The sequence below is a fragment of the Anas platyrhynchos genome, chromosome 7 (assembly GCF_047663525.1).
Source record: "Anas platyrhynchos isolate ZD024472 breed Pekin duck chromosome 7, IASCAAS_PekinDuck_T2T, whole genome shotgun sequence".
Lineage (NCBI taxonomy): Eukaryota > Metazoa > Chordata > Aves > Anseriformes > Anatidae > Anas > Anas platyrhynchos.
In genome coordinates this window covers 27,336,659-27,362,886 of record NC_092593.1, presented here as the reverse complement: position 1 = coordinate 27,362,886, position 26,228 = coordinate 27,336,659, and the positions used below count along the sequence as shown (strand labels likewise).

The window sequence follows — 26,228 nt, the reverse complement described above, 5'->3', positions numbered from 1 at the left end:
ACAGCATCCTCTTGCAGAGGGCCCCAAAGTTTGTGACAAAGTTTGAGAGATCTTCAAGTCAAAGTAAATTCCTGTCAGTTTCCACTGCTATAACTGTAATGTTATAAAATTAAACAAAAACTGAGAGAATAAATAAGGAAAAAGTGATTGAAAATTAAAAACTCCTTCATTCCATGTTCATGATGTTTTTAATACTCATCTTGCTAAGATGCAGAACAAAGACTATTGAATTTCCATTCGTTAGCAGCCAACAAGATATGAATGAGTATTAACCGCAAACAAAAAAATGATTTATAACATCAAGTTGTGCACTAAAAAAAATAATTACAAATCACTTTTAAAAAAAGAATAACAGTGGAAGCAATAATGAATATAAAACATGATTAAGTAGGCTTAAAACATAACTTCAAGTATTCTATAGCATTTCCTCAGACATTTGTCTTGAATTTGTTTGTGCAATACCCATCTTTGCATAGTAAAGAAAAATTAGTTAAATTCCAGCCTTAAGTAATCTGTTTCTTTTAACATGCACCTATACGTCTGTTAATTTGCCTAGCAGACTTCTCTTTTAGGAGGGTCAGATCAATTCCGTGAGATCATGCAGCAAACTGGAATGAGCTATAGTTACCAGTTTTTCTGTTCATCTGGACAAGAAATAATGAAGCAAATGTACAGTGGGCAAAATGCAAACATTGCTGACCATGTCTTCTTTTGATGGCGCTGTGATGAACAAATTAAACGTGTATATACTTTCCAAAGCACAGCAAAGACATGATGTAGAAAATCAACACCTAGCTAAAACAGCCTTTATTGTCTAATACCACAGAAAGCACTTCAACCTGGACCCACTCTGTGCCGTGTTATCACTTTACATTCTGTACACACGGGGCAGAAAGCAAATGTGTTCTTCCACACAGAGGCAACAGCTGGTGAGTGGAGCATAAAGTAGGTCAAGAAATCATAATTCCTATGAAACTGCTGGTGTAAATTAAAAGTTACTCCAGCACTGAATATATGTACATAATATTTGGGGACCACTGTGGTCTGATTTAAAACATCACATCGCACATTTACAATGTTGTTTGTGAAATGCTCCTCAAAGGTTTATTACACAGGTAGCTTACATATATATTCAGTTGATTTTATTTCATTTTTGGTAACCATTGATATTTCAATTGCGGTTACACTTACTTTGGGAGCAGAACTCTTAAAGTTGGGGATTATGTTCCCAACAAAACTAAGTTTAGAGGCCGTTAATATATTTGCAAGTATTTTTGGTTTGCCATAGAATTATTGTTACTAACTTAATTCTGCTTGAAGTTAGGCAGGAATTTTTCAGAATATGATTTATATTATATGTCAATATTGACTACCTGTGTGCAGCACCTTTAATCCATAATGTAGTAAGTGTTTAATGTGATTATGTTAAAGCTGTTTAGAAACATTTAATAATAACTGTCAACCAAAACAATACATTGTAGTTCTCTTGTGAGACTGTTGGATCCAACGTCATACTAAGAAATATAACTGAAATGAGAAAGGTTTTCTTTATTTATTTTTAGTAAGTCACAAGAAATCTGCAGCATTGTTTCTGACTGTTAAAGCTTACTCAAGAGAGATTTTCACTGAACAAAGATGGAATATGTTGTAAAACTGGACTTCCATAGTTACTAATGTTCAACGTTTAAACAAAAAAAAATACAGAAGAATCTTTAATTCTGATTATCTTTTATAGCAATTAAATTTTCAGGCCACTTCACTTACATAATTTATTTCATGTAAGTTTTAAATCAGGATAAAAAGGGTGAGCCAGACCTTACAGGTCTGTGCTTTAAGGGAGTCCCAAACTAGCTCTCTTCATACCTTTCTCATGTCAGATATACCCAGGGTAGCCTGGTTACTACAGGAGCAGTACTGCTGCTCTGCAAAAATCTGTTTGTACACACGGTATACCTAAATAAAAAAATAATAATAATTACAACACAACCTCCCCCTACAATTATATGGGGTTTTTACACATTTTGTTACTAAGTATCAGTAGCAAAGTGTCAAAATGCTAATTTTGCATTATACCTGGAAAAGTGGAATGCATCAAGGAGATACAGGGAGTGAGTCAGAAGTGTCAGTCATCTTTGCAAGTTGGTTTTGGTGGGCAAAAGGGAAGAGAAGAATAACGTGCTCCAAGCTGTTCGTATTGTTAGTGTTTTAAGGCTTATTTAAGTTTTTATTTCACAGAATCTAGACAAAAACACACACAGCTATAGTTTAAGAAAAAAAAAAGCTTGGCACTTCTGTGATTAATTTGAGGGTGTCACTTTCTGACATGGTATTACAGAAGATCTGTCAAGAAACAGCCAAAATAAGAAGTAATCCAGACTTATAGTCAATACATAGATATGCATTTACACATTTTCATTGTTTTTGGTTTCGAGCATTCAAACATTAGACCACGTATGTTTGGTGTCACAACTCCCTGCATCTGCATGCTATTCTCTGCCTTTTTTGAGCAAGCCCAGAACACTTGCTGTACAACATGCTACAGAAAAAAGGGGGAGCAAAGAAAACAAAAACAAACCCAACATCAAAAATAGATTTACGTAAAGAATAGAACCTTTTTATACGGAAATCCTTTTTCTCTCTGTATATATATAATCTGTGAAAATGATACATCAAAATCTTATTTCCATATTTACACTTTTTCCTTCTCGGAAGAACTACATCCACCACTCAATAGCTTCCGTACCCAACAGGCTCCTGGCCCAGGAGACCAAACAAAGCGGACAGCGAGCTCATAGAGCAGGGAGCTCTGAAGTCCAGTGACAGAGCACACTGTATGGCCGCGAAGTTTGCCAGAGCCTGGTACCATCTTTCCAGTGGTTGGTATTTATCGGGCTGCAGATTCTGCTTGGGGTCAGCTTGTTATGTCAGTTGTTTGTGATGTGAGCCATGCAGGTTACCCTTTTGTAATTAGCTCCTCATGCCACTGGAGTTTGTTAAGAAAAAGGAAGTCATGCGAACTCAGGTGAAGTTAGAGTGCCAGCAGGCTGGGAAAAAAATCTTTCGCTATTTCATTATTTTGGAATAGTTCTCTTACTGTACTTGGGTCTGTGTGTCTCCTCCTTTGTTTGAGAAAAGGAAAAAAAAAAAAACCAAACTGATTGTGAAACTGCTTGTAATGCTTATCAGTTAATGTTAACAAGAGAAAGGTGACTGGAGGAATTATTTTGAACTTATCTCCAAAAAGGACAGTTTTTATCTTCTCACTTCCTAACATCCCAACATTGTGGTTGTAGCTGTTGTTTCTTATGTTCTTCCATATTGATTTAGTTCCTGCACAGCCACAGCAAAGATACCATACCCAAAATCCGGTAGTGCAAGAAGCAACTTTTTAAATTACATTTCTTCAGATAGGGCCTTGTTGACTTGGATCGAACCTTCGTTTTTTGACATTTCTTCCAGGTTGCATCAAAAGGAGTAGAAAAGAGGGGTAGGGAAAAAAAAAGCAAAACATTAGTTAGATATTACATGAACAAAGCCAACGCTAAGGTCATAGTAAAGTAAAAAGCTCACAATGTGTCAGCTTAACAAGTCACCTTTCCAAGAGGTAACAATTCAAGGAATTTGGTTGCAGGCTTCCTGTAGCACAGTATCAAGTATTAATTTCCTTGTGAAGTTTGAAGATCACACTGGCATATGGAATTCAATTTTTTTTCTGTAGCACTTCAATGCTCTAAATTTGTAGAAATGTTCAGACCATAGTAATGTTCGTCTACTAGGCCAAGAAAGCATGCATATACCTGAGTGGAATCAAGTCAATAGTAAATATGTAAGCACACAGAGACTTTAGTTCTCATAGCAGGTGCCCATCTTTGGTTATTCCAGAATTTAGTTTGCATGTTCTCATGCAAGGAAACGTGAGAATCTCTGTGAGCATTTACCACACTATTGACCACAACTGCTGAGAATCTCAGTAAGGTGCAAAATATAGCAGACATTGCACTCGAAGGAGACTGGACAGCTTTACACATTGAATGGTCAGAATTTAATGTTAATAGTGGATATCAGCCTGGTAGGTGATATCCAGTCTCCTACGATACTGATATCCTACGTCAAACAGCAAGACACCACAAAGCAACAACAAAAGTTAGGTGCAACCTCCCCAGTATCTGGCTTTATGTGGGGCATCAAGCAAGGGGCTCATGCATTTAGTTCTCACATTGGGCATATGCACCACTACCGCCACCAAACTGACATGCAAAAAATATGAAACAGGAATTCATTAATTCCCTAAAAGCTACGTATCATCCCCAGGATTTTCTAGCTTCTTCAGCCCGCTAGAAAGGCAATTTCAGCATCACTGCTGTCATATTAAATATACAATACACAAAATTTTCCTAGTGGATTAAGACACTAATGCATGCTTGCAAAGGCAACTTCTTTTTGAGAAGACTGTCAAAGACTAGTAGGCATCCTTTGTTTTGTATTTTCTTTGGGTACCAGTGCCTGTATTTTTGTAAGGTGCATGCTTTGTAAGAATTGTTGGCTTTTGAGATATCACAATATTCATTTTTATTTTTTTCAATCATTTCTCCTCTAGGAGTACTGTACTAACACTTCATTTGAATGAAATTGACTTTACTTCAGTACCTCAATCCATCCTCCTCTGTACTACAGTTAAATCTAAGGTAAGTTTTTGTTTTTATTTTTTTCAGGCCATCTTGTAGAAGCTGCATGGTAAGTAGTACGAATTCAGTAACTCGGTTAAACGTGACTTAAAATGTGTTTTGCATATGCTTATCCTGCCTGTTTCAATGTGAGAAGGGTATCTGCTTCTTTTTCCCCGTCCCCCCTTTAAACACTGTCTAGGATACCCAAATTCAAACACTAGTGATGACCAACTAATTAGTCAGTCCCTTAAAGCAAATAATCAATGCATGTAAAAAATCTGGAAGACATAATTTGTCCTCTTACTCTAGGGAAAGTATCATGTTCCGGTTAGTTTTAAGTGCACAAGTCATTAAAACCTGTACCAAATTACATTCTGTTATCTGAACTTATTTTAATTAAACCAAGTAAATTTTTTTTTAAATTCTTAGAGCAAGCTACAGAGGCCAGATCTGTATTTCATCCACCTGCAATACACATTTCAAGGAATAAGATACTAATCCAATTATTGTCTTTCTTCACTTTGGATATTCTGTTATGAGTGTTGTAAGAGGGGGAAGAAAAAAACAACACCTGATGAATCAAAAGAACACTGAAGACATTAGCCTGAAACAGCCTCTGAAACACTGAGCATCACTTACAGTGCCTATATGGCAGCATAGTACATGTGCAAAGCATTAAGAACTTGCCACAGATCTCTGCTGCAGTCTTAGTACTTCACAGAAGTAAGCAGTCAGGTGCTTCCCTGACCTGCCTTAAAATGGCTGATGATTCAGGATGATTTTAACGCTACAATGAAGGCAGCAGTGTTTCTTAAATCAGCAAATAGAACCAGTTGCTATCTTCCCTAAGAAAATAAGAACGAACAGAAATGGAACTAGGTGATTTTCAGATCCTGGATATTTGCAGCCCACACCATTTTATAGCTATGTATTATAGTAGCAAAAGTTCTCACACAGTATTAAGCTAAACTTCAAGTAAGCTTCGGCAAAATCCTTTTGACTCTGATTCAATCACATTATCTAACTAGACATATCTCCGGGGCCTGTTTCATACATGTTGTTTTCTTGGGCCCCTGTCCACACCCAGTCAGAACAACAGGCAACTGTAGAATTTGAAGAACAGAGGCTGTGAGTACTCTGCCCAGGACACAAGCAGAGCTGCTCTGCACTAGTGCATGCTGAAAGCTGTTTCAAACCCAGTACTGATACAGCCCAAGACACAAGTAAATGGATGTCTCCCTTAGAAAAATTAGTGGGGTATTTCAATGTATGACAGCAACTATCTGTGATACACAACTCCAACTGATTACTAAACTAAACTCCTTTTAAAATTCTTCCCTCTATCTGAAAATAAAACAAGTTTGCTGTCTTTAAACAGTGTATTCCGAGCAAACTGGGGCCATCTGTGGGGAAACCAAATAGCAGGGCAAGCAGAAGAGACCTGTAGGGAAGGCCACATAAGAGAATGATGCTGTTTCCTAGTTTGTTGTTTCATGTGGAAAATCTTTAAGCATATTAACTACTTTTTGCATTTAACATTTTAATGCCTAGTTAAATAATGATAGTCAGACTTCCAGTCTGTAATCTGACCAGAAAAAAATCTCTAACAAAAACAAAATCATAGATGATTCTGAACCAAAAAAACATACTACGCTGTAATACGATAAAGCATTATACTGCATACTGTGGTTATTGTTACAAAGGAAAAAATATTTCAGAGAAGAAAAAATGTTTTTAAAAAAGACTGGATATATGCAATAAATATCTTTCTGTAATCGTCTGCATTTCTTTTCCCCACTAATTAGGCATGTGGTTACACAGTCTATTACTTGCAAATCCTCTACTGAAGTATTTAAAGATTTGTCTAAAGCCAGTATTTTAATCATTTAAAATAGCCAATGCTTTCATAAGCATTCTTAATCTTAAAGCATGGTTCAAATGCTGGTCAAGAAATTAAATAAATGACCCTTTTGCTATTAAAAAAAAAATAAAATTGAAATTAACAAAATGAGAGGCTAATATAAGTAGCTTAGAATAAAATGCTGACCTGCTGTTTATTGTACTAGTTTGGAAAAAAAAAAGTGAGAAAATACATAATTTGATTCTGATACTGATGTTTATGTAGGTAGTGGCTGTATCTAGATCATGATACATGCTTTAAGGCAGTGCTGCATGAAACCTACTTCCTCACAAGGTCTCCAATAGCATTCTTAGCACCCTACCTTGCATAAGCTTTTGGGGTCTACATGCATCTGCATGGACCAGACAAAAATATGGCATCTCTAAGGGCTAAGCTAGTTTTTAATTCAACTGTTAATCCTCCATTTAAAAAACAGAAAACCCTGGAGCTCTTTAGCTACAAAACAATTGCTGGAACTACACAGAATTGTACTTACTATCAATTCTTCTCTATCAGCCACTTACACCTTGTGATATAACAAGAAGCAGTTTTTCCAAGCACATTTACATCACTTTTACTAGCATTGATTCTTAGCACTATTACTTTATTACTAAAAGCCGTCTTATTGTTAAAGTCAATAACAAAAGCATTTAATTGGCTTATATTACTGCAGTAGCTTTGCAAATGTACATGAATATATGCAATAAGCATATGCTCCTGATACTGACATCGCAGCCAATGCAGAAGGCCCACATAAAAAATACTCTCATCATAAAATTGCCCTGTGTCAGTCCTGTATAAAATGCCATATACTGAAATCTTGCACAGACTTGCTACATCAAAATCAATGTCATGTTTCATTAATGCCTTATTTCTGTATACTGCCTAGCAGAGTTCCAATAGAAATATATAGGACTTCCTTTAATGCAGTCTAAACCCCAGCAGCTTTAAAAGTACTATGCAAAGCTCAACCGAAATAAAATCTATTTCCTAACAAGGTTTCCACTCACAGCTCTGCTTGGAGTTGCCTTTAACTCCAAACAACCAGAAAGGTTCAGTAAGGCTCTACGCACCCAAAGATGGTCAGACTTTTTTTCCTTCCCTATTGCATCCACATGTCGACTTCATTAGAAAAATTAATCTAGAATTCATTCTTATAAATTGACTGTAAATTTTTACCTAATTTCTCTAAACTTGAATCAAGCCTACTTTTATGCTTCCCTTGCAATCCTCCCCCCCGGCCCAGTTCATGAACAAAATTTGCTTAGTTGCAGCTTACGTTTGATTTGGACTTGACACCACAGTACCGTATGTTCATATGAAAATCTGATAACCTGTGAAACAGAAATCACATCTCCCAGTTTGTAAAGCATTAGCTACCTTCTCTCATATTTGCATATCACTTGCTTAAAAAGGAAAAGTTAAAGTCCTTTATTATCCTCATCTGTTCCTCCAGATATATTTAAAGCAAAGTATCAGAGGGTCTGCATATGCAAGACCTCTTTCATATACAAGTTGAAAAGCCTCCAACCCCCAGAAGAAACATGCACTTCAAGCTGTGAGCTAGGCCAGGCCAGTGTTTTTGAGGTTCTGCTACAGAATGAATGCTTGCATTTGGTCTTTTGAGGATAGCAACTTCGAGACTTTTCCAATACAGATCCTCTATAGGTATAATGAGCTTTATATTTGGGTAAAAGATTGACAGCAGGATGCAAAGAAGAACAGGTGCTACAGTACTGATGAAAAAGAGCTTCGGTCCAGGCCAAAGGCTGGTAAAGCACAAGACAGATAAAAAAAAAGTTTAGAGTTTACCTAAAATTCAGAATCACCTAAAGCTTTTATGTTCTAATAGCTTGTCCTGTGTTTTAAACAAATAATACATTTGTAATGCAATAAGTAATTTAGGGATAAATACTCTGTCTAGAAAGTATATGACTTCTTGTTAAGCAGACATATGTCTGATGGCATAATACTAGCCCAAAAATACTTCTCAACAAGCTATAGTTTGGTTAATTCCCATGGGAAGTTGCAATAGTGGTGATTCTGAGATTATCACGTTAGAAGTGCATACATTGTTGTTCTCAATTTAAAAAAAAATAATATTTTTACACAAGCCTTGCAGAAAATTTGGCTGTATTTAGTTAAAAAGGTAACTGCAATAAAATGTAAAAATAAAAAACAATCAGTTCTTCATCTAACCTGAAAATTTTCTGCACTGCTTATATGACTTATTTAGGTAAAAGGATAACTCTATCCTACAGTTCTGCATTTTATAGGTTATGGTTGAAAAAAAATGTATCTGTTAATACTACAGAGTATATTTGATATGTACAAAAAGTTTGTAAAAAGCTTAAGGTACAGACTGGACCTTTAGACATGAAATCTTTAGATCCACAAAATGGGAAGAATCCAAATTCCTTAATTTGTTAACACCACATACAAATCCAAATCTGTCACTGCATGTTCTAAAATACATACCTCATTTGGAATCTCTCCTTTTGAACACAAATTTGATGTAGAAACACAATAAAAATGCATAAATACCAGAAACAATTATTTAACTATTTATAAATATGGAAAATATTTATCTGTCATAGTATGAGACACAATGGTAAAGGTATGGGACTATATTAAAGCTACGTTGTTTTGAGATGTCCTGTGGTAGCTTACAAATAGTGGAGACTGAACCAGGAGTATTTATCGTACAAGAAAGTGGATTTAATTTATTTAAATGAGAAACTGTAAAAACAAAAATATAAAGCAGCTCAAGGTAAGTCGATCAGCAGGTATTAAAAAGGCTTATAAAAATCATATATATACACCCAGGGCTAAAAATTGACTGATGTTTTTATACATTTTTGTATTTAATCTTTTCTTACTGAAGTAAATGAGGAGCACCGAACACCAGCGCTCTGAGTCCTGCTAGGGACACACAGAGTTCTGCAGCTTGTGCCAGTGCCATGGGAAGCGCATGGAGCGCCAATTCCACCTGTTCCAGGCCAGCTCTGGGTGCGAGGCATGAAGCCCTGAGCAAGTGTTTAGAGAAATACTAGAATGAACGCAGCACAGGCTGGGTCTTTCTGCAAACCCTGATACTGACAGGCAGTGCAACAGGAACGAATAATTGTCTTTTCCAGCAGTGTGTGCAAACTCTATTTTCAGCTGGGCTGATGAAAGATATTTATTTTGCTTCTACATACAGGTGTAATTAAGGTCACCAGACACTATGAAAATGTAACAGTCAAACAGAAGTAAGCATTTTCAGGTGACCTCTGAAAGTGAATGAAGAGAGAAAATAATGATCAGGTCATCTTTATGTTTTTATATCCTTCTTCATCAACTAGGATTTTTTTTTCCTGAAGTCATACATGGAATATGAATATAGATAATATATAACATTATTTCAATTATTATAAAAAAAAGATTATTGAGGAATTATGGTTTATTGTCCTATCATGACTTATTCTTAATTCACGTTACTGAAAAGCAATAGCAACTTGAATAGCATGGAAATTTACTTTTTTTTTGTGCTTCCCTGAATTGTAAGGTTAAAGCACTAGTTCTAAACTTAGATCTTTTTACCAAATATGGACCATGCATGCATATAGATCTGACACTATAAAAAAAAATCAGTAATTCAGTATCTTTGCAAATGACTCTCTTTAATGGTCACAAGTAGAATGACTATAATGTTACTCTTGATAGCTATACGACACACTGAACTAGAAACAGGTGAGAACAGTTCTTACCTTTCAGGAGAGACTTTGAGGTTTCAAAGTGTTCTCTCTAAAGCTAAGCTGAAATTTTATTAAAATTGTGATTCAGCAATAAAAAACAAGCAGCCAGAAACGAAAGTTAGTTCTGGTATTTCTGAGACAACTGTTTCAGTAATGCATTTGTGTTACTCTAAACTATTTATGTACTGCCACCACTTAGCATTTTTCACTTAAAATAATACGTTATATGTAAAAAAAATCAGTTTTAAAGTACTATTGCATTCAAAAATAAAAACTTCCCAAGAAATTTATCTTTTGGGAATTTTAACCACTGTATTCAATTGAAAGAGAACAACACTACTAACTGGAAATTTAAAAAAGAGCTTACTTGCTAATTGTTAGGATGAATTCATGAATGTTCAATTGTTTCTTTTATTGTTCTTCAACTTTGCACCCTGATGACATTGGCTGGTTTTGAATCCATTTCTTCCTCTTGTTCAGCACATGCCTAATTCTCTCTCGGTAAAACACTTTGTTATTGTTTGTGGGAGGGGGTTCCTTAAAAATCTTGTAGCAGGAACTCAAAATTTAGTGATGTAAGCAAGAAATAGAAATGCCATAGCCACTGAAGAGAAGACATGCGGCATTGCTTACTTAAAGCCCCATCCTGTCCCCCCAAGGACAATAGCTGCTACCAGGATGGCACCAGCGATGGAGCCTATTATAAGATTGGTGGCACTAGGACCTGTGATAAAGGATTACGGTAAGAAAGACATAAGAACCAACCACTGTATTCACATTAAGTGAAGCAACTGAAGGGTAGTCAACAATTCAAGAAATACAGACACCACACAAGGTGGTATCTTTAGACAATTTCAGCAGGCCCAACTTTTAATAGCAAGAATGAACAAAGCTGTTGGTTTCTGCCCTGTGTGCTATGCTGACTTCTACCACAGACAGTATCTAGTATTAGACAGTAAATTCCATTGTGACTTATTCCATCATCTAGTAAAAGAACTTTAACTGAGGACACTAAGAAATCTGTAAATAATTCCTTAACTGAAAGGTAACATTATAAATGCTATATGTTTTAAGACTACAGCAAATGAAAAAAAAAATCACCACCCTCCCCCATATTTTTTTTTTAAAGTAGACCCTGAAAGGTGGTAGACTTTTTAATTTGAGCTGAGAGCGTCTAGCACTACTTGCTAATCAGAGTCCAGACTCCCTACCGTTAACGTCAATGCTAAATTTACAAACAATTGTTTGACAAAGGAAAGGATTATATAATAAGGAACAGAAGTTGACATAAAAGCTGTATTCCCATTAAGCTTTCCAAACATCAAAGCATCTCTTCATCATTCTCAAGAAGCTACTTAACAACAAAGTGGGGAAGGGTGGAGCAGGAAAAAAAGCAACAAAAAGCCGCAGCACAACATATATTTGTGCACTTTTCTGAAGAGGCAAGAGAACACTTAAATAAGAAATTCATAATTGACCCGTAAGTGCTCTATTTACACAGGGTGGAAGAAAACAGACAGTAGATTTGAGTATTTTACCATTTTAATTGCTGTGCACAAAAATTACCTATTGAGTACTCTTTGATGTAAAGCTAATTGCATCTGAGCTCAAGACAAAACCAACACAACAGTTCTTTTGCAGCATATTGCACACTGTGTTTAAAAATTTAAATATCCAGGAATAGCCTTCAAAAACAGTTCTTACCTCCTATCCCAGTCTCTCAAAATCAACACTTCAACACAGCAATAAAAAAATTACTATTTTAAATGTTCTGAAGCTGAGTTTTGAAAGCTATTAGACAGCTAAAAGAAAAAAGAAAAAGTAGCAGCCAGAGATCAGCAAAGGAAAGAGAAAGGGCAACTGCAATAGCTCAAAGTTTTAAGCTGTTAGGTCAGTATCCCAAAACCTTTTGTCCAGTCCCAGACACTGCAATAGGAAAATAGCCTAAGTTTTAAAATGTAGCAGGGTCACCTAACTTCGTATCAGTGCATTTGAATGTAAGATTAGCTAAAAGAAAACAATTTTTTTCCTCAGATTGTGTTTGTAACATCCAGTGGTATGTAAGAATTACTCTGCAAACATGACATGAACTGATTCATGTCACTATACAATTCAGGAATTGAAGAGTATACAAATACTGCTGAAAGTAAGCATGATATAGCACTCTGAATTAGTATACACAAAAATCAGGTATACAAAAAAAAACCTTCCACTCGACTTTCATGGAAAACAAACAAACCAGATTTTGCCATGAACTTAAACTGAATACTTTCTTTTTTGAGCACTGTACATTTACTTCCGGAAGACTGTTTGCTACAATGAAGTGTAGCAAAATGGGGCTTAAACATTCTCCCAGATCTTTTCAAACATTTGCTTTAAAATTATTTCCAGCAATTCATACACAGAGTATCCAGGAATATTAATAAAAGACTTACTTAGACTGAAAAGAAATAAGGTGAGCTTTACAGATATGAGCAGTACACAGATTAGACAACAGTAATTAAAAAGGTAGTTTTTCACAGTTTGGAAGAAAATATCTTATTTGGACTTACTTACCTTTAAAGTCACACCTGGCTCTAAATCAACAGGAATAAGCATGGTGGAGGGTAAATGAGTGCCATATGACAGGCATTATACTCCAACTAAGACTTGCTATGAACAGTTCACAACTTAACGAGCTACTGTATTTCACTTGGATGTGCATCTTACTTTGGATTTTGTCAGACTGCACACAACAAAAAGACTGAAAACACAGCAAGTAATTTACCTGTAAGAAATTTCAGAAGCCTTGATACACTCTAATGCTGATTTATTTCTAGCTATAAAATTCTATCTTCCCACAAAAGAGATGCAACAATTAACTGATTGTAATGCATTCATAACTTAGATACAGAAGTCCCAATGGGCTACTTTATAACATCTCTCTTCCTCCTGTGTTCCCTGGTTGTTAAATGTTTGAAAAAAAAAAGTCTATTTTGTAGTGGACACTCATTCAACAATGAACAAACTTCTATTCTTTCAATACAGGAAGCCAATACTGGTTTTATTCACTTTAAATATGGAATAATTCAATGAAAATTCAAACATAAGACAACATATGAGACAATCAGGCTAAGTTAATGGAAAATTTACCAAATTGTGTTACATAATAAAGTGGAACCTAAACAGCTATTTTTAATAGAATGTTTTGGGTTGGATAGGACCTTTAAAGGTCATCTCAACATCCCCCTGCCATGGGCAGGGACACCTCCCACTAGATCAGATTGCTCAAAGGAATGTCCAACCTGACTTTGAACACTTCCAATAATGAAACACCCGCAGCTTCTCTGGGCAACCTGTTCCACTGTCTCACCACCCACTGTAAAATATTTCTTCCTTTAAGCTGATCTCAATCTACCTTCTTTCAGTTTTAAAACCATTGCTCTATGCCACGTGACTACAGGTGCCTTCAGGTAACAGAATCTTAGCAACAGGATATTTGGAAGCTTTACTGTAAAACTAGCTATATACACTATTATCAGCTTTCATTTTTCTAGCTAGATTGTGTGAACTATTATTAGACTGAAAGCCCCAAAGAGTGTAATAAACAATTTGCTTTTTATCAAGTAGTCCAGGTTACCCTAATTCTATTTTGCAAAATAGTAGCAAACTCATTTTTTCCATTACTTTTGTAATTTGGCATAACGTGAACATTCAGACATTTAATTTTACTGTGACAATGCAAAAATTCACAAACTTTTTGTTTTATGCCCCACATTATCCCAGACAGGAGAAGGTTCAACACTGCATGAGCAAATCACACAACACAGACACAGTCAAATCACACGACAAATACGGTCACCACACGACAAAGCTAAAGGGATAATACACAGAGGGCTCAGGTGCATACGGTTACCTCACACACTAGGCACCAGACATAAAACTCAAACTAAGAAAAATGCTTACTCTATTCCCCACCCTGTGCCTCCAAAAATCACCCCCAAGGCCAGAATGGTCCCTGCAACTGCACCTATTAGCCTGTTAGTGGCCATGCTCACTGTGTGGAGGGAAAAGTGAAGATTTTTTAAGGAAATGATCACATCATATATGTCTGAAATGAAAACAAAATAATTCCTCAAAGGAATATTTTACTTTATAATCCATCATCTGATAAGCAATCCAAACCTCCAACTAAACTTTTATTTACCAAATACTTTAGCTTTAAAAATTCTGAAGTAAGCTTTATGTGATTTTATTTGAACCCCTGCAAACATTTCAGTGAAAAGATTCCCTGTAAACATAAGACTATTCCTTTTAGCTTGTGATTTTATTATTTACTTAAAAAAGGAACATCTTCAGCCTGCTGCTTAATTAATTTTAGAACAGCCAAAATGTAAATAAATCACCAATAAGAAAGCTTCCTGTTGATCACCAGAAAGATACTGTACCCAGAGTATAACTAAGCAAATAAAAACTGTTTGTTTGGAAACAGTTCAATTGCAGGGAAAAGAAAACAAAACAACTTTTAATTAAGCTCTTTACAAGTGTGTAATATTTTCATTTGTTACTTCATTTATCAAACAGGACCCTGTTTATCTGTATCACCTAAAGACAATAACACCTTTTAAAAGGAAAAACCTACCCTAGTAATGGACTTCAGGTAACAGCTCGGAACTTCAGTATGTTCAGAGACTCTCTTAAATACACTGAGGCCTTATTTTTTATTTTTGAAGGAAGTTTTTTTTTGAGGAAAGAAAAAACCAACTGCACTTTCTACATGTTATAGAAGATTAAAAGTTGGATAGATCCACTGTGTCGTAACAGACCATAAACAAGCATCTGAATTCTCTAATGGGAACTTTTTCAGGGCACAAAAATTTGATAATCTTCATCAAGAAGTCTCTTTTGAAACCTTCTCTTTTTTAAAAAATTTCATAAATATACACAAACACACACACACACTTGAGACGTAAGTTTTATATTAAAAACAAACACAATTCTGCTAGTCAAAACAGAGGCCCAATTCTGCAGTGAAATTGCAAAGAAATAATATAACGTGCATATGGAGCCCCACAGCCTTCAAAACTATTAGCCAGCATTTTAAAATAATTTAGTTTCTGCAGTAACCAAAAACTAACAGCAAGAACTCCTTGTCTTCTCCTGTTACCATCATGAATTGCTCTCCTGTGGGTCTGCTAGTATAGGTTGCTGAGTTTAGACTAATTCAAGAGTTATGTATGCATTAATATGAACATAATTAACATAATTAAGGATGACCAATTTTTAAATCCTGAAGTACACTATGGAGGCAAAGGCAATTGACAGATGATGCAAAGGTCTGAAAAGTACAGTAGGAGCAGTAATCAATTATAACAATATAAAAATGAATAGCAATACTTTTTTGCTATACTTAATCTAATTGTAGTAAGAAAAATCTTAAAGCTATTATGTGAAATTTTGTATCTCTGTATAAAACATATATACTTGTGTAAGTATAGAAACTCTCCCTAAATAATTATCTGCTGTCATGCTATTTAAGCACTAGGTTTCAGCACTGAACACTACAGTGAGTAGTTGAAATAGGAAGAAATTAAACCCTGGATCATGTAACATACAGGTGATATTGACTTAAGCAAATCTTTCTGTATCAAAGCTTCTCACAATACATGAACATGATTCTAGTTTATTTACAAAATATTTTCCTTTCCCCTTATATCAAAGTATAAGGATTCAAACACAAGTAGGTAGTTTAATGCAAAGAATTAACTCATTGTCAAGGGATTGTTCTTGTCAGAAAGAGTTGGTGTCCCTGTCTAAACATGACATAAGGTGTGAAGTAGATGGAAGTGATGGGGATTTATTTATTTTAAATGACAGATTTGTAAATTAATTGTGTAAGCAATACAAAAACTTGCAATAGATTCTTGTAAAGATGTTACTACAACAATAAAAAAAAAAAAAAAAGATTTTATATCTTCAGTCTGAATCTGTCAAATATCTGATCTCTTGACACTCAAAACAAGAAGTGTATCTGCTAGTTTGGATCTACTCTTAATGATATATATGCTTATGTAAAGAAAAATCCAGAGTTTTCTAATTTGTAAAAAAAAAAAAAAAAAAAAAAAAAAAAAAGTACATTCTCAATGTGATACTGAAACATTTTCCAATTTTCTTTACATCTGGATATGGCCACATTTAAAGAACAAATAAAACAAAAATTGCTGTATTCCAATCATGCGAACATAACTAACCACTTAAAAACTTTTATGTATAAAGTGCAGTACTCATGATCAAAACTGTAAAAATCGAAGGTTTGGTATCAGTACCATGGATATGCCTACTCACTCGGTCTAGGCTTCATTTCATGGATTTTCTCTGCCCTGGTTTTGAGAGTCAGATTATATTCATTCTAGCTTGTTCCTTAGATTTCTGGTCATATCAGATGTCACTTTGTGATGCTGGATTTAGTTTAGATGCGATGTTCTCGCAGCTGAATCTCCTACACTTTTCTCAAAAACAAAACAACAACAAAACAAAACAAAACAAAAAAAAACAAACGAATATTCTGTTTCTGAATCTTTACAGAAGTACAGAAGGTTACTTCTGTATTCTTTTGACATCTCCCAGAGGAATCCTCTATTAGCACACCAAAAGAGATTATAGTGGCTGTCAGTGTACAGGCTCCTAAATTCACTTCCAGGTGATTCAACATCAATAAATTACTGCAACAACATACACAAAAATAACTCATCTTTTGAGATTCTTTACACCACCTTGTAACAAAAACACACTCTTCCTTTTTTCAGTGGAATCCACTGAAAACTGGAGTGTAAGCTATACATCTGTACCTAGCAGAAATACATACAGATACTATTCATTTAAGATTTTCTTCCCAGAATATTTCAGCACTGATACATGAATTTTCATAAAGGTATTTCCATTCTGAAGTCATTCAAATTAGTTTGAATTACAAGAATCTAACTAAGATAAATATACTTTCTGCACTTCCTTTCATATAGACCTTTTTACAGATGAGGGAATTAATTCTTACCTATAGGATTTGGAAGTAAGCAATTAAAAATTTGTAAGCAGTGTTCCGAAGTTTGGAAAGTTTTATGGGAAATGGAATGACAAGTATCTTACATAGACAGCTAAATAATTAACTACGGTAGGGGTTATAAATCCAGGAAGTACCTGCAAAGATTCCCTATAATATAAATCTGGGCTGTTCTAGAGAACTTCCTTCACAGTAGGAACCTGTTTCAAGATGATCTCTTTGACACTTCTTGGGAAAGGACTACTGGAACCATTCTGCTAAGGGGCAAAGGAATATGGCACACGTGACAGAAGTGGAGCCATTCTGGAGGGACACACCAAAGTCCTGTCTTCCTTTCACAGAATATCCTGGGCTAGAATGGACCCAAAAGGATCATTGAGTCCAACTCCCTTGAAGCACTGGATACTTTAAAGTGTAATGAATTGCACTGTGAGCTCTAAGGACTACATTTTAAAGCTTCTTTCTATCAGCTTTATAGAATGGACAGAATGCTCTAGAACTGGGATTTAGCTGAAGTCTTCTCCCTCTCCCTCCCCCTCCCCCCCAGTTTCTCATTTGTTTATTGGCAACTTTATCTGTAAATGCATACATGATTCTGGATAAATACAGTCTGATGTTGAATAATGTCCTGGTAACAGGGAAGACTTAAAAACCTTAGACAGCACAATCCAAAGATGTTGTTTGGAAGAGAAGTCAGTGAGAATCTCAAGTGCTTTTCTTCCTCTCTGAAAAATTTTGACAAATTTTTGACAGTAACTCGTCTTCATATTTTCACTTCATATACATATGAAGTAGGTTGAAATACCTACTATACAGGTAAGCAATAATGGTCATAAAAATAATGTAAGTCCATATGAATCTTATTTTTCTTCCCATTAAAATCTGATGCTAAGGAACCAAAGCTATTTTCAACCAGGGATATTTTGACTTTTCCGTTTTTTATGTGACAGCTCTCTGATTTACCTGAGAATAGCTATGGGAACTGGAAATCTCTAGTAAAACATAAACGCTCAAATAAATAAAAAGTAAGAGTTACATTTAGTCAGCTTCCAGTCATAATGATTGAAAAAATTGCGAGTAGATGACAATGGAAAAATCAGAAAATATGTACTATTACCTATTGAAATCTTCCCAAAATTTAAATTAGAAAATTAAAAGTTTAATCGATTCTCAAAGCAGAAAAACCTACATCATCTACATGAAGTAGAATTTTACTGTCTGTCTCTAAATAGGACTGCATAGTATTTTTCTCTTACTATATGCTAATTCTACTAGCACGTATCGACTGAAAAAATATCATAAATATTTGAAAGAACATTACAACTGAAATCACACAAACCCTTCGGTCCTTCATCCTTCTTGTTACCAGTATCCCTGACAGGATCGTCAATACTGCAGTCTGTCCCAGCCCAAGAGAAATTACAAATGCAAGTGGCTTCATTACTACATACCTGGAAAAGGAAATAAATAGAAACAGCTGCTTTAAAACTGTATTTTCTTAAATTTATTCAAAGTAAATAGGTAGGTAGTTCACACAGTAAAAATTCATCCACTTATAGCAACAGCACTGAATATTCAGAAAGAGTACAAAATATAAGTAGCCTGAAAGTTTGCTGTAGCCCTCTAAATACACTCAGATGCTAGGAAAAGCAGAAGAGTTCCTAGTGGTTCCATCATCACTTGCACTACACAGCTGCATAGGATGTGAGAGAGAACAGAAATTCTCATCCACCAAGAAACTATCCAGGCTCATTATCTCTTCACCAACAAACTATGTAGACTTTTGGCCTGGATGTACAGAAGGAATACAAACATTTCCATTTAAAAATGTAAGAGCCGGTCATGCTTTACAACCTTTCACTTACAGTTTGTTCTCATGGAGAAAAAACTGTAAGATTTTCAGTGCTTTTGTCCTCGTTTTTCTCTAAGCAGAAACGAGGGCTGTTTTTGTTCTAAGAATAGTTCTAAGTCTACATGTAGTTGAATGACCTCTAAAGAGGATGTACTCACTAAAATTGGCAGTATATTTGTCACAGATATAGGAAAATCTATCCAACCAGGAAAACCTACAATATCACATCAATAGCACAAGTTAGTATCTATAAACTTTTCACACAAAAAAGAATATGGAATGTCTTGCTAAAAGTTACTAAAGAAAAAGCTTGACATGAGAAAAAGACACAAAACAAAGAATGAAGTTTTGATTGTGAGATTTGAAGGAAAGACTGTCATTAGGCATCAGCTGATAATACGTTTTGGATGCTGGAACAAGCACAAAGACTAATTAACCTACACACTAATAATTGGAAGTAGCACGTGTTTTTCAATTTTTTATCTCACTCTGCTTCTGGAAGTATTCACTGAAGGAACTTATCTAGAAAGATGATGATAAATGCATCTTATGACAGGTTTGATCAGCTGAAGTATTCTTTTGAAATTACCCAAAGCAAAACAGAAAACGTAGCATAATTCCCTCACCACTCATGCTACTCTTCAAAATGTACCAAGATTATATCTCTAAATCTCTTCTAGACCCTCTATTATCTGTTTTTAAAAAAAGTTCTTGTTAACTTTGAACTCAGCTGACATTTCTTTGACGGGCTCAAATTCACGTCTAATCTTCAGTTACACATTAGCAAGAAAAAAAAACACACCTTTATATATAAAGTCCAGTCCCTTAGGAACGTATATGCCCACTGAATCCTACAGTTTTTAACAATATTACCATTAAGACATAGAACAATGAATATGTTCTTCAAAACATCAACATCTTAGACAAATGGACTTATGGGTATAATAACAGCATATAATGTACCTGAATGTAAAATGATACAATTTGTGTGCGTTCAAGAAGAACATATCTTTGTTGAGGTCCAACATTTTACAGTTTTAGTAACTTAATTCATCAGGTGTAATTCCATGAACAGAGGGCCAACTTAATAAAAGGTATAACACATTGCAGAAGTCTTTACAATAACTAGTGTCAAACTTTCTTGATAGTAGCAAAAACAACACTTTGGATATCACAGAATCACAGAATTTCTAGGTTGGAAGAAACCTCAAGATCATCAAGTCCAACCTCTGACCTAACGCTAACAGTCCCCACTAAACCATATCCATATCCCTAAGCTCTACATCTAAATGTTTTTTAAAGACTTCCAGGGATGGTGACTCCACCACTTCCCTGGGCAGCCTGTTCCAGTGTCTAACAACCCTTTCGGTAAATATAATTGCAGAAGTAATTCAACAACTTCACTTTCTAAAATTTTATCTTTGCTTCACAGAATGTTAGTGCTCCCTAGAATCTAACATTTGCTTTTTAGATCAGCAGGCCTCAGGAACACTTTCAAGTAGAGAACCGCACAGGGTACATTAAGATCAGACGTAACAGAGATAGCTAGAGAAGCATAGCTGCTAACTCCAAGCACAGGCTCACCCCATGACCGGAACAGACTTTTCCATTAGAACCAATGGGACAGCTGCTTATGTTCAAGGACTGAATTGGCAGGCACTTTTTGTCCAGACACATCATGTGAGGACCACATGGAGCTCCATCCTCCACATAACCTAAATCTGTATCATCATCTAAAAGAACATGAGCACCACTAGGAGAAATAAGTTTAAAGATAGTATTAGTATTATGACTGCAGTCTTTTGAAAATATTAAACATTTCAGTCTAGGTAATAAAAGTTTCATACCTTTCTCACGTCCATACATACACAAAGACAACAAAATTATCAAGTTTTTCTCTCCATCCACAGGATTGACAAAGTGTTTCAGTTGTCAGACTAAACAGAGGTCTAGATAATGACCTAAATACTCAGAAGGGTACCTTAGTTTCTTGTTTGTTTTGCAAACAGTCTTTGGTGGACTGTTTTTTTTTTTTTTTTCTTTGTAAATGCTGCAGATTGCTATTACTAGAAAATATTTAATAACTTCCCAGGTGATGACATTTAAATAAAAACATCAGTGGAATAATAGAAGAGTTCAGAAACATTGTTCACTCAGGTTCTAACTATATAACAGAATATTCTTAGTGTGACAGTAATGTTTCCAATGTCTTTAAATACAAATCCAGTACTGTGCACAGCAAAATAAAATCCATTTACCTGACCCTTAACTGAACTGTAACTTAACATCCAGCCACACTCTTCACAGATCTCTCCCTCTGAACCTTCACTTTCTCTATAAGTACTTATTTCTCTGAGGATATTATGTTTAACTCATGGGTCTATTTTTCCCAGAAAAATATAATGCTGAGCTTTAAATTCTGACTGTGAAGTACCGCTAATAGAGTTGAGACAGAATAATGAGGAGGGCAACCCACATTTCACCCTCTTTAAATGTGGAATATTTTCTTTTAATCAGAAGAAACAATGCTGAGAACGGTAATGTTGCTGTAAGGTATCAATTACTTTTAAATCATGTATTTTTACATTTATTCTTACGTCCATTCATTTAGGCTTGACAGAGCAAAATTATCTTTTACCTGCAGTCCACTATTCGTCCTTGATGATAAAATGAATTTGGGATAATTTCTCCTTGAACTTGACCGACTCGTGGAACTTTAGTAAGATTAGTGCAGAGCAAAAAGCCACAGAAAACATCACTGTAATATGAAAGCAAAAATCATGAAGTTTACTGAAATAGTATGAAATAAATTTACAAAACAGAAAGACCGGCAATGCTGCTGCTGATCACATTAAGTAATATAGGACAGTAAGTCACGCGATAGACTGTCAGAGTATAAGTGTAGAAATAAAATGCTATTTGGTGTAAATGACAAGAGGCAGAAACCAGTAGTTATGCATTCTAATGTACCAGTGCACAGTATTTACATAATGTTCACATGAACAAATTTCATCTGTGCTCTAAATATAATACAATGAAAAGGAGGCGAATTGTACACGGCTTTATCCTATCAGACTACATTACATTTTCCTACATCTAACAGGTTGGACATCATACATTAATGTGAAGTTTATATTTTTCATTGCATTTTATTTCCCTTGCAGGACTGCAGAACCATAAATACAATCAATAAGATGATGGTGTGCATGAATTTTAGGAAAGAATCTACTTTATTTGCTGTTATTTTACATATGCCATTCTTCAACAGAAGGGTCTCTGCTTAAAGCTTCATCACTTTCTGTAATTGCCCAGAGGCATACAAACAGCTGGATGAGTGCTAGAAACTGTATTTGTTAAAACTGCAAAGATTTTAAAAAGCTCTTCAGTTAGACCATTTTTCTGCATCTCTCTACTGACAAAAAAAAAAAAAAAAAAAAAAAAAAAGCTTTTACGCAAATTAGGGTTTTGGTATGCATATCAGAACACCACCATTCTTCATATATACAAAAATCCACTTAACCACTTCCTTCCTTACCTGAAATATTAATTTTCCTATCTGAAATTAATCACGTAACCCAAAAGAAAAAATAACACCATGTAACTAACATCAGTCAAATAAGGAACACACTGTTTAGCCAGTACAATTTTTATGTGTATTCCAAAAAAAAAAAAAATCTAAAAAATTACAGAAGAGTTAGTAAATCAGGAGAAGGTTAAGCCTACCCATTAGAAATTATTGACTTGAAAAGGAAATTTAATCAAATACTCATCTAGCAATGTGCACATATAAATAAAATCAGCCATTTCCTATATAGCTTGTTCAAATGCCTAATGCTCCACTCTGGTCAAAATAAAGGTTGGAACATACTTGAAAGAGCATAACCTAGTAACAGTCTTAGAGCCACTCAAGCAAGAACACACTGTTAATTTGCAGCCTAATTTATCCCCACCAATTCTGAGGCATTTGTATATTACACATAAACCTGTGACTTTTTGCTGCCTTGTACCGCATGCTGTCTGAGAGCACAAAAATTACACAACATTATCCTTAAAACCTAGAATTCTTTAGAAATATATTGCTGAGTCACCTGTGGACTTTTCAGAAACAGACATGGAACTTTCTCAAGCTGCAAACCTTGTGAGGCAAATATTCAAAATAATACTAAACAAACTGCTGATGCATTGATGAACAAGTAGAAATATTAAACCAATAGTTTTAAAAATTAAAAAATTAAAAATTAAACCAATATATTATAAAATACCAATTGTCTCTACTAAACCACACTTAACTGTTTGCTACACTGAATCCATCGGTCTCCATCCTTTCCACAGTTTCCTTTTTTTGTGCCTTCTGTATTAAGCTTCTCATAACAAAATTTGTCAGATCCTGAGGACTCTGTTGATGAAGAAAGGAAAAGGATTGGACTTTTTAATGGTGACACAAGTGCTTTGAAAACTTGCATAACATTTAATTGCAGTTGGATCATTATTATTTTTAACACAAAACCTTATTTTTAACACAAAATCTAACCATTTGTATATACAGAGATAGCACTTTCCACAGTGGGAACCTACACAGACAGAACTGCAATACCTACAGATGTTTTTTTCTAAATAACCCCCTATATTCAAAATCTGCTCTGAACTTTTATAAAAGTAACTGTGTTGTTTTCTCCATTTGAATTTAACTCTATTTGTTATTTGGTTCACCTCATAACATCTACACATAGTATTAATCTGCTTGTTCTCACTGCATTTATTCCTGTTTTTCAGGAGATCAAAAATTGTATCTATGACATACAACAACACCTGATAATCAACTCTAGGTGTTGTTTTTTTTTTTTTGTTTTAGGAGTTCACACATAAATCAAAGTTGAACAGTCAGAGTGTGATTTCTACTGCTTGTTAGGAGTAAAAACCTGAACTAACAGATTTAAAACCACAATTATTTGCAAACACGCTTTTTTTCTGAAAATCACTGAAAAAAAAGCACCACAGTTATATAGAGGATGATAAAGTAAAAACAAATAAATGTTATACAATAAATCCCTCACCTCTCAGGCTCGCCCCCTCCCCCCTCCCCCCCAAAAAACAAACAAACAAACAAAAAAAACCCTCGAGTCTCAAGTAGGCATAAGCAGCAGTAGCAGTTATGGTTAGACAAAACTCAAGAAAACATTAAGTGCTAGAGTACAGAACATCCTGATAGGTCTGCTCTGCTGAACTGTCTCAAAGTCATTAAACTGAGTAGTTATCCCCTCTCAGCTGCAAGCAAACTCCATCACAAGTACAATTCTATTTTACTCAATCAGGTTTACATCTATGTTTAAATTTGTAATATGGATAACTAAATACATACTAATGTATGAATTTTCCTGAATATAGGATGATTCAACAAAGAGGGTAGGAGCAGCTTTATCATGAACCAGTGCTGGGATAAGGGAATTGACCACTACCATTAAAAGCAAAGCAGCAACAACAACAACGAACAACCTAACAACCAAAACCATGTTTGAAACTATAAAACAAAATAAATCCTGAAACCCACTTTTTTCCCTGGTAATAGTAACTCAGATTTGCTAATCTCACCTAACTCCACCAGAGTCCAGCATTTGCTGCCCTGTCTATGTCTGCAACCACATCAGGTCAGAACAATCTCACTGTCACCACTCCCAAACAAGCATGCAACCTGACATTCTGTTTGGTAATCAAGTCACAGTTTCACACTGTTGTCTACTGAGCAGAAACCTTTTAACTTACAGTGGGAAGAACAAAAAGTAAAACACTAAAAATATAAAACAAAGGCAAGAATGAAGTAGAAATAAAATACATTTAAGGTAGTAGAAGTCAACCTACTAGATCCCCAGATATATTTGCACTGATTATCTCTTGTCTTGCATTCACCATTGTAGCAACGGCCCTAAACAAAACACAATGTTAGTAATGAGAACTGACCACTGTTTCCTTTCATTCCCCTCCCCTGACAAAAGTCTCATTTTGATTCTTCATCCACATCTTGGAGTGTATAATAGTTTTCATGAATTTGGGTAGATGGACCACACATTTTGGCTCGGATTCTCAAAGTCAGTTGGTGTCTAATACGCATTGAAATTTCAGCAGCTGCTTTATATCTCTCATTTACATAGCTCTAAAGAACACGGATTATAATTTTATATCTACATGCAAAAATGTAAAGATACCAAGCAGATTTTACTCAAACTACAAATCATTACTCTTCACAGAGTGCATTCAGCACAAATGACACTAATGTCCTAAAGACAATATCTATGCAGAAATACAGAAGACAGGATCTTTACAAAAATGAAAACTTGTATTGGGTCAAATTGTATTAATTGATGTGCAGAGATCTAAGAACATTACATACCTGATTAGAATCACAGGCATATCCATCCTGTTTATGAAGATTTGGTGGACACTGAAAAGGAGTACATTTTTTTTTTAATCATGTGTTACTGCAATCCATCAAAGGATCACATATGGAATATTCCTGGTTTTAAGTGACAATTGCAAAACATACAAAGGAGGTAGATAACATAATTACTGGAGGAATCTCTATAGCTATTTATAAAAATGAAAAAATTAACATCTTCAGCCATAAAATACGAGCTTTGATTCTAACTTTCTGCATATTCCCAATGGAAATTAAGGAGGTGAAGCAAAATAAAAAGCAAAACAGGTGTGCTCAGTAACAGGATATTTCCTAACAAACACTGTGTCTGTGTTTGTTCTCATGTGCAACACTGCCACTACATTCTCAGTCCCACTAAGAAAGTGAGAGAACAGTTAGCTGTAGCCTACCACTCTGTTGATTACAGAGCCATATTGTATTATGATCATGTTAATTGTCATGTTCTCTTGGCATTGCAAAAATTCTTGATACGAACAATTAATTAGCCCCAGAAGTCTCAGATAATTAAAGCTAGGAGTACAGCAGCATCAGTGCTTTTCTTCAACAAAAAAGGGACTGGTGAAGATTTGGAAAGGGCACGGTGCTGCAATGTACATCATAGCCAAT

General features: G+C 35.1%; 2 protein-coding genes across 13 annotated transcripts in view; one reads left to right on the top strand and one right to left on the bottom strand.

The window, feature by feature from the left end:
- Window positions 1-10,819, top strand: part of DYTN (dystrotelin) — a 50,824-nt gene extending 40,005 nt beyond the window's left edge. The window contains 2 exon segments of the mRNA XM_072041073.1: window positions 4,598-4,685; window positions 9,452-10,819. Of these exon segments, the coding sequence (XP_071897174.1) occupies window positions 4,598-4,685; window positions 9,452-9,454 (91 nt within the window). The 3' untranslated portion in view covers window positions 9,455-10,819.
- The window catches only part of ADAM23 (ADAM metallopeptidase domain 23), a 73,397-nt gene continuing 47,338 nt past the window's right edge, over window positions 170-26,228 (bottom strand). For 3 of the 12 annotated variants that reach the window (XM_027462290.3, XM_038182563.2, XM_027462301.3), the window contains 9 exons: window positions 25,578-25,628; window positions 25,049-25,112; window positions 23,483-23,588; window positions 21,831-21,950; window positions 20,777-20,945; window positions 18,680-18,791; window positions 10,938-11,028; window positions 7,847-7,901; window positions 170-3,452 (listed from right to left, as the gene is read on the bottom strand). In XM_027462290.3, coding sequence (XP_027318091.1) covers window positions 3,324-3,452; window positions 7,847-7,901; window positions 10,938-11,028; window positions 18,680-18,791; window positions 20,777-20,945; window positions 21,831-21,950; window positions 23,483-23,588; window positions 25,049-25,112; window positions 25,578-25,628 — 897 coding nt within the window. In that variant the 3' untranslated portion in view covers window positions 170-3,323. Of the gene's footprint in view, window positions 3,453-7,846; window positions 7,902-10,937; window positions 11,029-14,249; window positions 14,341-16,628; window positions 18,066-18,679; window positions 18,792-20,776; window positions 20,946-21,830; window positions 21,951-23,482; window positions 23,589-25,048; window positions 25,113-25,577; window positions 25,629-26,228 lie in introns of those variants that run through there. The other 9 variants (XR_011810706.1, XR_005267296.2, XR_011810707.1 and 6 more) reach the window with 9 other exon arrangements.